This window comes from Microcaecilia unicolor, chromosome 1 (assembly GCF_901765095.1).
Source record: "Microcaecilia unicolor chromosome 1, aMicUni1.1, whole genome shotgun sequence".
Taxonomy (NCBI): domain Eukaryota; kingdom Metazoa; phylum Chordata; class Amphibia; order Gymnophiona; family Siphonopidae; genus Microcaecilia; species Microcaecilia unicolor.
The window spans coordinates 24,481,330-24,498,156 of record NC_044031.1 but is presented as its reverse complement, the minus strand read 5'-3'; the positions used below and the strand labels follow the sequence as shown (position 1 = coordinate 24,498,156).

Below are 16,827 nucleotides of genomic sequence, written 5' to 3'. Positions count from 1 at the left end.
TGACTGATTATGTCTACAGTAAGTACAAAAGTGAGGTGAATCTGAAGAGGATATCAAAGAGTCTTTATTGTAAACAGGCTGAAAAAAGACCTGGCACGGCCGTGTTTCAGCATAAAAGGCCTGCCTCAGAGGTCCAGTAAATCTCTGAATGTTTGTATCTTTTACGTCACGGACCCTAGCTGGTCAGACGACTTTTTGCAGCTCAGTTTTTGCAATTCTGATTATGTCTGCATACTGCCATTTCCAAGGCAAATCTCATCTGACAAACTTGCAGTGTGTGAAGACATTGTTTCAAGAAATGGTTTGCAAATAAGAAATTGACCAGTTCTTAAGCCACATGTAGAAAATCCTGTTGCAACATAATCCTTCCTCTTAATTTATACAGGTAATATCTTAGATACCACCACTGTCTTCTAACACTTGATTTATACCTTCTGTTTATTGTATATCCAGCAGATCACCTGACCACGCAAGAAAGGAAGAGAAAAAAGAATCAAGGAGAAGATCCTATAGAAATGAAACAAATCCAAACACAATCAAAGTATATCTTTGAGAATATTTCCCAGGGAAATAATTGGAGAAACGCAAGGAATCATCAAGAGGAATCAAATGAGCAAAGAGACCCTACAGAGGACTCATCCAGTGGAGTCGCTGAGTGTGAAAAAAGTGACAAGGAGCTCACTAACATCCACGGACACCAGAGACAGCTAACAGAGAGACCCTTCGAAAAAAATAATCATGATGAAGTGAATTATAAACTTCACCAGGAAGAGGGTAAAGGTAAAAAAGATCAGAAAGAATTTATACATATTACGTCTAGCATCAGCTTTATTTGTTCTAAGTGTAATAAAAGCTTCCTCTTGTATTCAGAACTGGAAATGCACAAAACAAGTCACACAAATAAGAAGCCATTAACATGTACTGAGTGTAATAAAAGCTTCAATTATTCATCACAGCTTAAAAGACATCAGAGAATACACTCGGGGGAGAAACTGTATTTTTGTACTGAGTGTGATAAAAGCTTCACTCGGCTTTCAAATCTAAAAGTTCACCAGATGATCCACACAGGAGACAAGCCATTAACATGTACTGAGTGTAATAAAAGCTTCAATTATTCATCACAGCTTAAAAGACATCAGAGAATACACTCAGGGGAGAAACCGCATTTTTGTACTGAGTGTGATAAAAGCTTCACTTGGCTTTCAAATCTAAAAGTTCACCAGATGATCCACACAGGAGACAAGCCATTTGCATGTGCTGAGTGTAATAAGAGCTTCAATTATTTATCACAGCTTAAAAGACATCAGAGAATACACTCAGGGGAGAAACTGCATTTTTGTACTGAGTGTGATAAAAGCTTCACTTGGCTTTCAAATCTAAAAGTTCACCAGATGATCCACACAGGAGACAAGCCATTTGCATGTGCTGAGTGTAAAAAAAGCTTTATTTGTTCATCACAGCTGAACAGACACCAGAGAATACACGCTGTGGAGAAACCGTATTCTTGTACTGAGTGTAATAAAAGCTTCACTCAGCTTTCAAATCTAAAAAGTCACCAAAAGACCCATATGAGAGGCATTAAATTAATTTAAATGGAACCCTGCAAATAATGCGGGCTGAGACCAGGAAGATCTGGCAAAAAATACTGAAATGTTTCCCATTATATTGTAGGCCCACAGCCTGATCAACCTTTTTGTGCGTATGTGAGGCCAGAACCAAACCATCATGGATCCTGCCACAAAGCACCGTCGTCGACTAATTACTATAGCCAAAGCCACGCTGCCAGTGTGAAGAATGAATATGAATAGTGTTCTTTTTGTACTGTGTACATCCTGTGAACATGATACCAGGACGTTGCAGTCATTTGCATCCAGATTGCACATCCAATACACAGAGATTTTCATACAACACTGATAACAAAGTGAAACTAATAACTGTAACCAGAGACAAAGGACCCTGCTTTTTTGCTTTTCCCATTTTCTCTTCACAGAAGAAGGACCCAAGACCCTGTGAGCATTCTGTCACTGGGCTGCCCTCCGAGGCAACGCCCAGAAGACTTAGAAACTTTGCTGGACGTTGGATTATTTTATCTACACCTCTTCTTTCCTCTTTCGCCTCAGCTTTGGCTCACTTACACGGTTTGCTAACTGAAGATCAGTTCAGCTGGAGCCTGTGCAAGCAGAAACAAGAGATGTTTCTTGATCTAGAGTTCGTGTCTGAGGGAGTTTGGGGATTGGCGCTTGCCAATTCTGTGCTAAAAAAAATATAAAATATTTTCTAGTACAGGGAAGCATGTATGTGGGTGGAGAGTAGACGTTCCCTGCGCTAATTGGTTGGTGCAGGGGAATTGGCATGTGCCAATTGATTAGCACAGAATTAGAACGGGAGGCCCTAGCGCATACAAAATAGATGGCGGTACGGGCTGATATGCTAATTGGGAAATTAGTGCGAGACCATTAAGGGAAAAAGGAAAATTTGGTTGTTTTACTGCCACGTTAGAAGTGGCCTTGGCATGCGGGGAAGCCATGCACTAAAACTACTGCAGGCCACGTTTTTAGTGTGGATTTCTAAAAGGGCCCCACAGTTTGTAAGAAATCAACTGCTGAGTATTTATTTGTGTATTTGTTGCATTTGTATCCCACATTTTCCCACCATTTGCAGGTTCAATGTGGCTTACATTATTCCGTAATGGCGATCGCCATTTCCGATAAGAGGAAATACAAGTTGGTATTGCATTAAATGTTCATAAGAGGACAAGCAGATTAGCAGTCGGGTATAAAGAGTTCATTATCAGGATCAGAGATGTGGAGGGGCATAATCGAACGAGAACGCCCATCTGCATGGGCGTCTATCTCCGAGATCGGGTACGTGAAGGGGCGGGACAAACCGTATTTTTGAAAAAAAAATGGGCGTCCATCTTTTTTCTGATAATACAGTTTGTGCCAGGCAAATGCATCGGATTTGTGCGGATTTGAGCTGGGCGGTATCGTTTTTCAGCGATAATGGAAACCGAAGGCGCCCAGCTCAAAAACGAACAAATCCAAGGCATTTGGTCATGGGAGGGGCCAGGATTCGTAGTGCACTGGTCCCGCTCACATGCCAAGACACCAACCGGGCACCCTAGGGGGCACTTGTAACAATTAAAAAAAAAAGTTAACTACCTTTGAAGTCCATAGCTCCCTTCCCTTGGGTGCTGAGCCCCCCAAATCCCCCCCAAAACCCACTCCCCACAACTCTACACCATTACTATAGCACTTATGGCTGAAGGGGTGCACCTAGATGTGGGTACAGTGGGTTTTGGGGGCGGTTTGGAGCGCTCCCATTTACCACCACAAGTGTGACAGGTAGGGGGGGATGGGCCTGGGTCCACCTGCCTGAAGTCCACTGCACCCACTAACAACTGCTCCAGGGACCTGCATACTGCTGTGATGGAGCTGGGTATGACATTTGAGGCTGGCATACAGGCTGGAAAAAAAAAAGTTTTTAAACTTCTTTTTTTTGGGTGGGAGGGGGTTAGTGATCACTGGGGGAGTCAGGGGTGGTCATCCCCGATTCCCTCCGGTGGTCATCTGGTCATTTAGGGCACTTTTTTGGGACTTGTTCGTGAAAAAAAGGGTAAAAAAAAAAAGTGACCCAAATTCGCGCTAAAAACGCCTTTTTTCGATTATCGGTCGAGGATGCCCATCTCTCCTTGGCCGATAAACACGCCCCAGTCCCGCCTTCACCACGCGTCCGACACGCCCCAGTCAACTTTGGCCGTTTCCGCGACAGATTGCAGTTGAAGACGCCCAAAATCGGCTTTCGATTATACCGATTTGGGCGCCTACGGGAGAAAGACGCCCATCTCCCGATTTGGGTTGAAATATGGGCGTCTTTCTCTTTCAAAAATAAGCTGGATAGTGTTGTAGCGTTAAAGTTCATTCATAACAGTTGATGAGGCAATCAGGTATAGAGAGTTTGGTTATGTCCAGTTCTGGCATAGGTTTCATTGACTGGAAGTTAGGATGGATCGTTGTTGATGATGCCTTGTTGAACAGGTTGGGTTTTTACTTTATTACTAGTAAAAAAGGCCCGTTTCCGAAACCAATGAAACGGGCGCTAGCATGTGGTTTTTTTTGTGTGTGTGTATGTGTCACAGAGTTATTTTTTGTGTGTGTGTGTGTGAGGGTGCAGTGTGTGTGCAGGTTGTTGATGATGGAGGTGGTGCGTCGGTGTGCGGTTGTTTCGTTAGTTTGGCAGCCAGTCTCCAGCGATTCCTAGGCAGGGAAGGAGTACTCCTCCCCCTTCCTTGGTCGCTGTTTGCTGCTGGCTGGGTCATGGGTAATCCTTCCAGCTGGGCCGCAGCTTGTCCTGTTCGCCCATGTCCCAGATGGTGACGGGTACGTTGTTTTCTGGCTCCTCTGACTCCATGTCAAGCAATCCCAAATATAGTCTGTGCTATAGGCCCTCTGGCACTCTTCAGTACTGGCATTAGGCATTTAAAATTCCCCCCCCCCCCTCTCCCCTGGTCTATTTTTGCACATACCCACAGCAGGAATATTCTTCTCTCGTTCCAGCGGTGGTTCTGTGCTCTCCGTGCTGCACAGATAATGAGCCATTCTGCTGGGGAATGCTCCTCCCTTATTGTCACGTAGTTTCCTCTGATTGGTCCGTCTTACGTTGCTTAGTGTTGCCTGGGAACGGCGTTGTGATGGTCCTTTGTGTTTCAGAATGTTGAGGGTGTTTTTTCTGATTGGTCCGTCATGCGAGGGCGGGGCAGAGAGACATGGTCAGTGTTATGGCTTCACATGAATCCATGAACCCTTCAGGGAGTGACTGAGTGACTTCAGAACGTTGTCTTCAGAACGTTGAGGGTGAGTTTTATTATAGTAGATTACTTATGGGTTTTTTTTCAGAACTATATATTTCTTTCCTATGCCTTGTTATTGCTGGCCTATAGCGATAACCTGAGACAAGTGAGGTATAAACAATTTCCCTAAGCTGTCTACCTCCCTACAGTATTGGGTGCCAAAGGCTTTATTAAAAGAGGCTTTTCAAGTACACTTGTATAAGATGTCTATGCGTGTTATATCATATGAACTCCAGAACAAGCTCTCTTTGGCATGATGCCAGTACTACTGTACGCCTTAGCAATACATTTGAAAGACTGAGATCATATTCACATACCCTGGCTTAGGAGTGAGGTTCTTTACGGTCATATTATGCACAAAACTAACCCATTTGGACATATTGCTCCTAAGACAAACCATTTACTTGTTCTGAGTGTAATATAAGTACATAAGTAATGCCACACTGGGAAAAGACCAAGGGTCCATCGAGCCCAGCATCCTGTCCACGACAGCGGCCAATCCAGGCCAAGGGCACCTGGCAAGCTTCCCAAACGTACAAACATTCTATACATGTTATTCCTGGAATTGTGGATTTTTCCCCAGTCCATTTAGTAGTGGTTTATGGACTTGTCCTTTAGGAAACCGTCCAACCCCTTTTTAAACTCTGCTAAGCTAACCGCCTTCACCACTTTCTCCGGCAACGAATTCCAGAGTTTAATTATACGTTGGGTGAAGAAAACTTTTCTCCGATTTGTTTTAAATTTACTACACTGTAGTTTCATCGCATGCCCCCTAGTCCTAGTATTTTTGGAAAGCGTGAACAGACGCTTCACATCCACCTGTTCCACTCCACTCATTATTTTATATACCTCTATCATGTCTCCCCTCAGCCGTCTCTTCTCCAAGCTGAATAGCCCTAGCCTCCTTAATCTTTCTTCATAGGGAAGTCGTCCCATCCCCGCTATCATTTTAGTCGCCCTTCGCTGCACCTTTTCCAATTCTATTATATCTTTCTTGAGATGCGGCGACCAGAATTGAACACAATATTCAAGGTGCGGTCGCACCATGGAGCGATACAATGGCATTATAACATCCTCACACCTGTTTTCCATACCTTTCATAATAATACCCAACATTCTATTCGCTTTCCTAGTCGCAGCAGCACACTGAGCAGAAGGTTTCAGCATATTATCGACGAAGACACCCAGATCCCTTTCTTGGTCTGTAACTCCTAACGTGGAACCTTGCATGACGTAGCTATAATGTTGGCGCAATACAGATACACTCTTTTTAGAGTATTATTGGGGTACCTGACCCGTGGAGGGGCATTTTGGAACAGGGATGACCATCTCTAAGGACGCCCATGTGTAAGGACGGTGCCGCGAAGGGGCGGGAAAACTCGTTTTATCAAAACAACATGGGCGTCCATCTTTCATTTCGATAATGTGGTCGGGGATGCCCAAATCTCAACATTTAGGTCAACCTTAGAGATGGTCGACCTAAATGTTGAGATGGTCGACCTTAGAGATGGAAACTTAGGACGCCCATCTCAAAAACGACCAAATCCAAGCCCTTTGGTTGTGGGAGGAGCCAGAATTTGTAGTGCACTGGCCCTCCTGACATGCCAGGACACCAACCGGGCACCCTAGGGGGCACTGCAGTGGACTTCACAAATTACTCCCAGGTGCAAAGCTCCCTTACCTTGGGTGCTGAGCCCCCCAAAACCCACTACCCACAACTGTACAACACTACCATAGCCCTAAGGGGTGAAGGGGGGCACCTAGATTTGGGTAAAGTGGGTTTCTGGTGGGTTTTGAAGGGCTCACATTTACCACCACAAGTGTAACAGGTGGGGGGGGGGGGGGGGGGGATGGGCCTGGGTCCACCTGCCTGAAGTGCACTGCACCCACTAAAAACTGCTGCAGGGACCTGCATACTGCTGTGATGGACCTGGGTATGACATTTGAGGCTGGTATAGAGGCTGGCAAAAAATGTTTAAAAAAATTTTTTTTTTGGGTGGGAGGTGGTTGGTGACCACTAGGGGACTAAAGGGAGGTCATCCCCAATTCCCTCCGGTGGTCATCTGGTAAGTTCGGGCACCTTTTCGAGGCTTGGTCGTGAAAAAAAATGGACCAAGTAAAGTCGGCCAAATGCTCGTCAGGAACGCCCTTCTTTTTTCCATTATCGGCCAAGGACGCCCATCTCTTAATCACACCCCAGTCCCGCCTTCGGTACGGTGCCAACACCCCCCCGTGAACATTGGTTGTCCCCGTGACGGAAAGCAGTTGAGGGCGCCCAAAATCGGCTTTCGATTATGCCGACCCTGAGAGAAGGACGCCCATCTCCTGGTTTGTGTCAGAAGATGGGCGCCCTTCTCTTTCAAAAATTCCCCTGTTAGTGTAAATTTTGAAAGAAATGGGTCCTAAACAAGATTTAACATTAGTGGGGAGTGTGTCAGATGCAAATATATCCCCCTTATCCTTAGATCCAAGGCTACTGCACCAAAATAATAGAAGGAACTAACTCCACACCCAAGTATTATGAAAAGAGAGCAATTATTTTATTTACAAAAGCAGCAAACATGATATAAGAAAGACAAAGCCCATCTCATTACAGAAATAAACTTAGAGTAAACGCACATAAATACCTAACTAGACTCTGACATGCAAAGAGTCACTCTAACCCACAGAGCACTACAAAGGTACATGGCACATACAACCTGATGCAGTCCTTCAAATGTCAGCGTGTTCCGTGTTCCTCAGATGGTTAGGCAAGTCCATCGCAGGTCTGTTCCTCAGGGTGGGATGTTGATACAGCAGCCCCTATCTCTGATAAGAGCCCCTGTTATAGAGAAATCTGAAGCTGTAGCTGTGTTATTAATGTACTTTCTATCCTTGCTGCAACGTAGACAGAACATTGTGATTCCCCTATTGTCATGACTTCAGGAGGGGTCACACGATTGTCTCACTGGTACCACATTTAGGGGCACCTCAACTAAAAGCCAGGGTTGCATAAACAATGTACAGTTTGGCCAGCCACAGTGTCTCCTAGAGTCCTTGGCTGTCCCAAACATTATGTCAATGCTGATAACAATCTTGTCCTGGAACATTGAGAACCTTGTCAGTAGCTTCACAAAACAGTCTCTAAAAATGAATCCTCTGAGTTTGCATGCAGTAATCAGGTTGTTAATGCTGGATCGTGCCATGTATTTACGAATCCATATATTTTGCAATATAGGAACATACAGAGTTGTCCATACCGCCTCACAGTGCTTGCTTTGCTCCTACAATAAAAGCTTCACTCGCCTTTCAACTCTGAAAAGACACTATGAGGCTCATTTTCAAAGCACTTAGCCTCCCAAAGTTCCATAGAAACCTATGGAACATAGCCTCCCAAAGTGCTTTGAAAATATGCCTCCAGATAATTCACATGGAAGAGAAAGAGGTCAAAGGGGATTACAACATAAAATCCAGCAGCAACTGGTGAATTGTGTATGTCTGAGGAGGAGAGAATATATTTTTCTCCGAGGACAAGCAGGCTGCTTGTTCTCACTGATGGGTGACGTCCACGGCAGCCCCTCCAATCGGAATCTTCACTAGCAAAGTCCTTTGCTAGCCCTCGCGCGCCCGCGCGCACCGCGCATGCGCGGCCGTCTTCCCGCCCGAAACCGGCTTGTGCCGGCCAGTCTTCTTTCGTCCGCACTCGGTACGGTTGTGTTTTCGCCGTGTCGAGCCCCGGAAAGTCGACCTCGCGCGTCCTTTTTCGACGTGTTTTTTCTTCGGAAAATCCTCAAAAACTGTTGGGAAGTGCTCCGGAAGCCCTCTCGGGTTTCGTTTGCCCCTTCCCGTATTTTTCAGATTTTGCCCCGGTAAGTTTTCTTTCGTCGTCGGGGTAGGCCTCTTTTCGGCCTCGGTCGAGATTTTTCTCCCTTAAAGTTTTGGTGCTCACTTTCGTCATTTCGGATTTTGATTTCGCCGGCGTGATTTTTCCGCCCATGACATTGAAGCCTTCCAGCGGCTTCAAGAAGTGCACCCAGTGCGCCCGGGTAATCTCGCTCACTGATAGGCACTCGTCGTGTCTTCAGTGTCTGGGGGCCGAGCACCGTCCTCAGAACTGTAGTCTGTGTTCCCTGTTACAAAGGCGGACTCAGGTAGCAAGATTAGCCCAGTGGAACGTTTTGTTCTCGGGCTTTTCGTCGGCATCGGCACCGGGGGCATCGAGTGCATCGACGTCGTCAGCGTTCAGACCTTCTTCCTCGGCTGCTAGTGTATCGGGTGCATCGAGGCATCGAGTCTCTGCATCGGCGCTGAGGCATCGGGCGACTGCATCGACGTCGGTGGTACCGGGACCTCGTCTGCTGATGTCGTCGGACGGTGGTGCATCGTCTGGAGTGCAGGTGAGGGCTGTCCATTCCCCTGCTGGTGGCGGTGAGCCTTCGGGTGGGTCTCCCCCTACCCTGAGGGCTCCTGCGGTACAGCCCCCCCGAGATCGACCTCCTTCGGCCTCGGCCCCGAGGAAGCGACGGCTGGATTCTACGTCCTCCTCGTCGGTGCCGGGGAGCTCCGGTGACATGCTTCGGAAGAAGTCGAAGAAGCATCGACACCGGTCTCCTCCCCGCGTCGGCACCGAGAGCTCTGGGTCGCCGAGGGAGTCGGCACCCAGCAGGCATCGGCACCGAGAGGACCGCTCACCCTCTGTTCAGGAGGTGTCGATGCGCTCCACTTTGGACAGCCCGGAACAGCCTCCACGCCCGGAACAGGTTCTGACGTCGACGCCTGCATCGACCTCTCTGCCTTTCTCTGCAGCCGCTCTGAACGAGAGCCTCCGGGCCGTTCTCCCAGAGATTCTGGGAGAGCTGCTGCGCCCTACCCCTCCGGTACCGGCGGTGCTTGCGCCTCCGGTACCGTCGAGTGTGGCGCCGGCTGGCCCATCGCCCGGGGTGAGGTCCCCGACGTCGGTACCGCGTGCGGTGCCGACTGCGGCCACCTCCCAGGAGGGCTCCCTGACTACGTCGGCGGAGGGAGCTTCGCCGATGCGGGCGAGGGAGTCTACCTCTCGACGCCCCCATCGTGGACGTGGCTCCACGGAGTCGAGTCGGGCACGGTTGCAGACACAGGTCCGTGAACTTGTGTCTGACACCGAGGGTGAGGCCTCGTGGGAAGAGGAAGAAGACCACAGATATTTCTCTGACGAGGAGTCTGAGGGTCTTCCTTCCGATCCCACTCCCTCTCCTGAAAGACAGCTTTCTCCTCCTGAGAGTCTGTCTTTCGCTTCCTTTGTCCGGGAGATGTCTACGGCCATCCCCTTCCCGGTGGTTGTGGAGGACGAGCCCAGGGCTGAAATGTTTGAGCTCCTGGACTATCCTTCTCCACCTAAGGAAGCGTCCACTGTTCCCTTGCACCATGTCCTAAAAAAGACATTGCTTGCGAACTGGACCAAGCCACTAAGTAATCCCCACATTCCCAAGAAGATTGAGTCCCAGTACCGGATCCATGGGGACCCAGAGCTGATGCGCACCCAGTTGCCTCATGACTCTGGAGTTGTGGATTTGGCCCTAAAGAAGGCTAAGAGTTCTAGGGAGCATGCTTCGGCGCCCCCGGGCAAAGACTCTAGAACCTTAGACTCCTTTGGGAGGAAGGCCTACCATTCCTCTATGCTCGTGGCCAAAATTCAGTCTTACCAGCTCTACACGAGCATACACATGCGGAACAATGTGTGGCAGTTGGCGGGCTTGGTTGATGCGCTCCCCCCTGAGCAAGCCAAGCCTTTTCAGGAGGTGGTCAGGCAGCTGAAGGTGTGCAGAAAATTCCTGGCCAGAGGGGTGTATGACACCTTTGATGTTGCGTCCAGGGCCGCTGCTCAAGGTGTGGTGATGCGCAGGCTCTCATGGCTGCGTGCCTCCGACCTGGAGAATAGACTCCAGCAGCGGATTGCGGACTCGCCTTGCCGTGCGGACAATATTTTTGGAGAGAAGGTCGAGCAGGTGGTAGAGCATCTCCACCAGCGGGATACCGCATTCGACAAGTTCTCCCGCCGGCAGCCTTCAGCATCTACCTCTACAGGTAGAAGATTTTTCGGGGGAAGGAAGACTGGTCCCTACTCTTCTGGCAAGCGTAGGTACAATCCTCCTTCTCGACAGCCTGCGGCCCAGGCTAAGCCCCAGCGCGCTCGCTCTCGTCAGCAGCGTGCGACTCAGCAAGGCCCCTCGGCTCCCCAGCAAAAGCAAGGGGCGAGCTTTTGACTGGCTCCAGCAGAGCATAGCCGACATCCAAGTGTCCGTGCCGGGCGACCTGCCAGTCGGAGGGAGGTTGAAAGCTTTTCACCAAAGGTGGCCTCTCATAACCTCCGATCAGTGGGTTCTCCAAATAGTCCGGCAAGGATACACCCTCAATTTGGCCTCAAAACCTCCAAATTGTCCACCGGGAGCTCAGTCTTACAGCTTCCAGCACAAGCAGGTACTTGCAGAGGAACTCTCCGCCCTTCTCAGCGCCAATGCGGTCGAGCCCGTGCCATCCGGGCAAGAAGGGCTGGGATTCTATTCCAGGTACTTCCTTGTGGAAAAGAAAACAGGGGGGATGCGTCCCATCCTAGACCTAAGGGCCCTGAACAAATATCTGGTCAGAGAAAAGTTCAGGATGCTTTCCCTGGGCACCCTACTTCCCATGATTCAGGAAAACGATTGGCTATGCTCTCTGGACTTGAAGGATGCCTACACACACATCCCGATACTGCCAGCTCACAGACAGTATCTGCGATTTCAGCTGGGCACACGTCACTTCCAGTACTGTGTGCTACCCTTTGGGCTCGCCTCTGCGCCCAGGGTGTTCACAAAGTGCTTGGCTGTAGTAGCAGCAGCACTTCGCAGGCTGGGGGTGCACGTGTTCCCATATCTCGACGATTGGCTGGTGAAGAACACGACCGAGGCAGGAGCCCTGCAGTCCATGCAGATGACTATTCGCCTCCTGGAGCTACTGGGGTTTGTGATAAATTACCCAAAGTCCCATCTTCTCCCAACGCAGAGACTCGAATTCATAGGAGCTCTGCTGGATTCTCGGACGGCTCGCGCCTATCTCCCAGAGGCGAGAGCCAACAACCTGTTGTCCCTCGTCTCGCGGGTGCGAGCGTCCCAGCAGATCACAGCTCGGCAGATATTGAGATTGCTGGGCCACATGGCCTCCACAGTCCATGTGACTCCCATGGCCCGCCTTCACATGAGATCTGCTCAATGGACCCTAGCTTCCCAGTGGTTTCAGGCTGCTGGGGATCTAGAAGACGTGATCCATCTGTCCACGAGTTTTCTCGAATCCCTGTATTGGTGGACGATGCGGTCCAATCTGACTCTGGGACGTCCCTTCCAAATTCCTCAGCCACAAAAAGTGCTGACCACGGATGCGTCTCTCCTGGGATGGGGAGCTCATGTCGATGGGCTTCACACCCAAGGAAGCTGGTCCCTCCAGGAACGCGATCTACAGATCAATCTTCTGGAGTTGCGAGCGATCTGGAACGCTCTGAAGGCTTTCAGAGATCGGCTGTCCCACCAAATTATTCAAATTCAGACAGACAACCAGGTTGCCATGTACTACGTCAACAAGCAGGGGGGCACCGGATCTCGCCCCCTGTGTCAGGAAGCCGTCAGCATGTGGCTCTGGGCTCGCCGTCACGGCATGGTGCTCCAAGCCACATATCTGGCAGGCGTAAACAACAGTCTGGCCGACAGACTGAGCAGGATTATGCAACCTCACGAGTGGTCGCTCAATTCCCGTGTAGTGCGACAGATCTTCCAAGCGTGGGGCACCCCCTTGGTGGATCTCTTCGCATCTCGAGCCAACCACAAAGTCCCTCAGTTCTGTTCCAGGCTTCAGGCCCACGGCAGACTGGTATCGGATGCCTTCCTCCTGGATTGGGGGGAGGGTCTGCTGTATGCTTATCCTCCCATTCCTCTGGTGGGGAAGACTTTGTTGAAACTCAAGCAAGACCGAGGCACCATGATTCTGATTGCTCCTTCTTGGCCGCGTCAGATCTGGTCCCCTCTTCTTCTGGAGTTATCCTCCGAAGAACCGTGGAGATTGGAGTGTTTTCCGACCCTCATCACACAGGACGAAGGGGCTCTTCTGCATCCCAACCTCCGGTCCCTGGCTCTCACAGCCTGGATGTTGAGAGCGTAGACTTTGCCTCTTTGGGTCTGTCAGAGGGTGTCTCCCGCATCTTGCTTGCTTCCAGGAAAGATTCCACTAAGAGGAGTTACTTCTTTCTATGGAGGAGGTTTGCCGTCTGGTGTGACAGCAAGGCCCTAGATCCTCGCTCTTGTCCTACACAGACCCTGCTTGAATACCTTCTGCACTTGTCTGAGTCTGGTCTCAAGACCAACTCTGTAAGAGTTCACCTTAGTGCAATCAGTGCATACCATTACCGTGTGGAAGGTAAGCCGATCTCGGGACAGCCTTTAGTTGTTCGCTTCATGAGAGGTTTGCTTTTGTCAAAGCCCCCTGTCAAGCCTCCTACAGTGTCATGGGATCTCAATGTCGTTCTCACCCAGCTGATGAAACCTCCTTTTGAGCCACTGAACTCCTGCCATCTGAAGTACTTGACTTGGAAGGTCATTTTCTTGGTGGCAGTTACTTCAGCTCGTAGAGTCAGTGAGCTTAAGGCCCTGGTAGCCCAGGCCCCTTACACCAAATTTCATCATAACAGAGTAGTCCTCCGCACTCACCCTAAGTTCTTGCCAAAGGTCGTGTCGGAGTTCCATCTGAACCAGTCAATTGTCTTGCCAACATTCTTTCCCCGTCCTCATTCCTGCCCTGCTGAACGTCAGCTGCACACATTGGACTGCAAGAGAGCATTGGCCTTCTACCTGGAGCGGACACAGCCCAACAGACAGTCCGCCCAATTGTTTGTTTCTTTTGATCCCAATAGGAGGGGAGTGGCTGTGGGGAAACGCACCATATCCAATTGGCTAGCAGATTGCATTTCCTTCACTTACGCCCAGGCGGGGCTGGCTCTTGAGGGTCATGTCACGGCTCATAATGTTAGAGCCATGGCTGCGTCGGTAGCCCACTTGAAGTCAGCCTCCATTGAAGAAATTTGCAAAGCTGCGACGTGGTCATCTGTCCACACATTCACATCTCATTACTGCCTGCAGCAGGATACCCGACGCGACAGTCGGTTCGGGCAGTCAGTTCTTCAGAACCTGTTTGGGCTTTAGGATCCAACTCCACCCCCCGAGGGCCCTGTTTGTTCTGTTCCAGGCTGCACTCTCAGTTAGTTGGTAAATTTTTTAGGTCAATCTCAGTTATGTCCTCGCCGTTGCGAGGCCCAATTGACCATGGTTGTTGTTTTGAGTGAGCCTGGGGGCTAGGGATACCCCATCAGTGAGAACAAGCAGCCTGCTTGTCCTCGGAGGAAAGCGAATGCTACATACCTGTAGAAGGTATTCTCCGAGGACAGCAGGCTGATTGTTCTCACAAACCCGCCCGCCTCCCCTTTGGAGTTGTGTCTTCCCTTGTCTTGGTTTTTGCTACATATGAGACTGGCCGGCACAAGCCGGTTTCGGGCGGGAAGACGGCCGCGCATGCGCGGTGCGCGCGAGGGCTAGCAAAGGACTTTGCTAGTGAAGATTCCGATTGGAGGGGCTGCCGTGGACGTCACCCATCAGTGAGAACAATCAGCCTGCTGTCCTCGGAGAATACCTTCTACAGGTATGTAGCATTCGCTTTCTGCTCAGTCTTGCTGAATACCTTCACGTGGTGACCCCGTTGTATAAAATCCCTCCCAAATCTCAGAAAGGTGACAATACAATTGAAGAATGGCAGAAAAGAAAAAGAACACCACAAACTGGCCTCTGGCTTTGGAAAATAGGGCGGTGGCTTTGGGCTTCTTTACGTCCCCTGTAAATGTTTAACTTTTCAGGAGAAGCAGTATATTTTCCTTGAATCTATACAGCTGGAAAGGTTTCTGCAAGAACATGAGAAATTATTGCGCTGGTTAGTGATTTTGGAGTCAATAATATTGTAGGTAAAGGGGATGGGACGACTTCCCTATGAGGAAAGGATAAAGCGGCTGGGGCTCTTCAGCTTGGAGAAAAGGCGGCCGAGGGGAGATATGATAAAGGTCTATAAAATAATGAGTGGAGTGGAACGGGTAGACGTGAAGCGTCTGTTCACGCTTTCCAAAAATACTAGGACTAGGGGGCATGCGATGAAGCTACAAAGTAGTAAATTTAAAACGAATCGGAGAAAATGTTTTCTTCACTCAACATGTAGTTAAACTCTGGAATTCGTTGCCAGAGAATGTGGTAAAGGCGGTTAGCTTAGCGGAGTTTAAAAAAGGTTTGGACGGCTTCCTAAAGGAAAAGTCCATAGACCGTTATTAAAAGGACTCGGGGAAAATCCACTATTTCTTGGGATAAGCAGTATAAAATGTTTTGTACATTTTTGGGATCTTGCTGTGTATTTGTGACCTGGATTGGCCACTGTTGGAAACAGGATGCTGGGCTCGATGGACCTTTGGTCTTTCCCAGTATGGCAATACTTATGTAGAGCCCAGATTGGTAAGAAGTTATTTACTCTGAAACATTTTTCTTTGTGGCTATTTAGCTACTTAATATTTTACTCCCCTGTTTACAAAGCCGTGCTTGCAGCTGCCGGATGGCTTTGTAAACAGGGGTTTAGGTTGTACTCCTCTCGTGTTCTGGACTAGTTGAGAGTTGTTAAATACTTGTATGTTTTTCTTTTATGGAGATATGTTACCCACTATTGCTTTCTTTTCCTTTGTTATTATTGGGAAACATACAGGGGTCCTTTTTACCAAGCTGCGGGAAAAACATCCCTGCGCTAGCGGTGGGGCCGTTTTTCCCACGCATCAGGGCCCTTTTTACTACAGAGGGTTAAAAGCCCCCAGACACACATGACCACGCGTTAAGAGAACTCTTACCGCATGGCCATGCGACAGGGAGTCCTTACCGCCGCCCATGGAGGTGGCAATAAGGGCTCCCACGCTAACTCGGCGGTAACCGGGCAGCATGTGGCGATGCTCGATTACCACCGGGTTACTACTACTACTACTATTTAGCATTTCTATAGCGCTACAAGGCATACGCAGCGCTGCACAAACATAGAAGAAAGACAGTCCCTGCTCAAAGAGCTTACAATCTAATAGACAAAAAATAAATAAAGTAAGCAAATCAAATCAATTAATGTGAACGGGAAGGAAGAGAGGAGGGTAGGTGGAGGCGAGTGGTTACAAGTGGTTACGAGTCAAAAGCAATGTTAAAGAGGTGGACTTTCAGTCTAGATTTAAAGGTGGCCAAGGATGGGGCAAGACGTAGGGGCTCAGGAAGTTTATTCCAGGCGTAGGGTGCAGCGAGACAGAAGGCGCGAAGTCTGGAGTTGGCAGTAGTGGAGAAGGGAACAGATAAGAAGGATTTATCCATGGAGCGGAGTGCACGGGAAGGGGTGTAGGGAAGGACGAGTGTGGAGAGATACTGGGGAGCAGCAGAGTGAGTACATTTATAGGTTAGTAGAAGAAGTTTGAACAGGATGCGAAAACGGATAGGGAGCCAGTGAAGGGTCTTGAGGAGAGGGGTAGTATGAGTAAAGCGACCCTGGCGGAAGATGAGACGGGCAGCAGAGTTTTGAACCGACTGGAGAGGGTTACCGCCGCTCAAGCCATTTCTGGGAGTTTTCTTTTTTCCCCCGGAAATGGCATGCGCTCAGGGCAGGACTAGGGCCAGCGGTAGTCCCAGAAGCGCAAGCGGTAAGCCCGCATTGAGCTTACTGCCGCTCTGTAAAAGGGCCTCATAATTTCTAAAAACAAAACAAGATCTCAGCAAGGCGATGATACGATTGAAGAATGGTAGAAAGCAAAAAGAATACAAGCTTGGCCTCACCTTACCCAGGATATAAAGGTTTCCACTATAGAAGATTATTATTTATTGCACTTGTATCCCACATTTTCCCACCTCTTTGCAGGCGCAATGTGGCTTACAAAACATCATGGATAA

At 49.1% G+C, this 16,827-nt stretch overlaps 3 protein-coding genes across 3 annotated transcripts in view; 2 read left to right on the top strand and 1 right to left on the bottom strand.

Moving 5' to 3' along the window:
- LOC115463638 (zinc finger protein 664-like) overlaps positions 1–2,241 on the top strand; it is a 37,104-nt gene extending 34,863 nt beyond the window's left edge. Inside the window, exon 4 of the mRNA XM_030194340.1 lies at positions 457–2,241. Within this exon, the coding sequence (XP_030050200.1) occupies positions 457–1,592 (1,136 nt within the window). The 3' untranslated portion in view covers positions 1,593–2,241. The remainder of the gene's footprint in view (positions 1–456) is intronic.
- The window catches only part of LOC115463370 (gastrula zinc finger protein XlCGF26.1-like), a 952,960-nt gene that overhangs the window by 180,874 nt on the left and 755,259 nt on the right, over positions 1–16,827 (top strand). The gene's annotated exons all lie outside the window — the stretch shown is intronic.
- Positions 1–16,827, bottom strand: part of LOC115463343 (oocyte zinc finger protein XlCOF6-like) — a 389,691-nt gene that overhangs the window by 280,821 nt on the left and 92,043 nt on the right. The window lies entirely within an intron of this gene.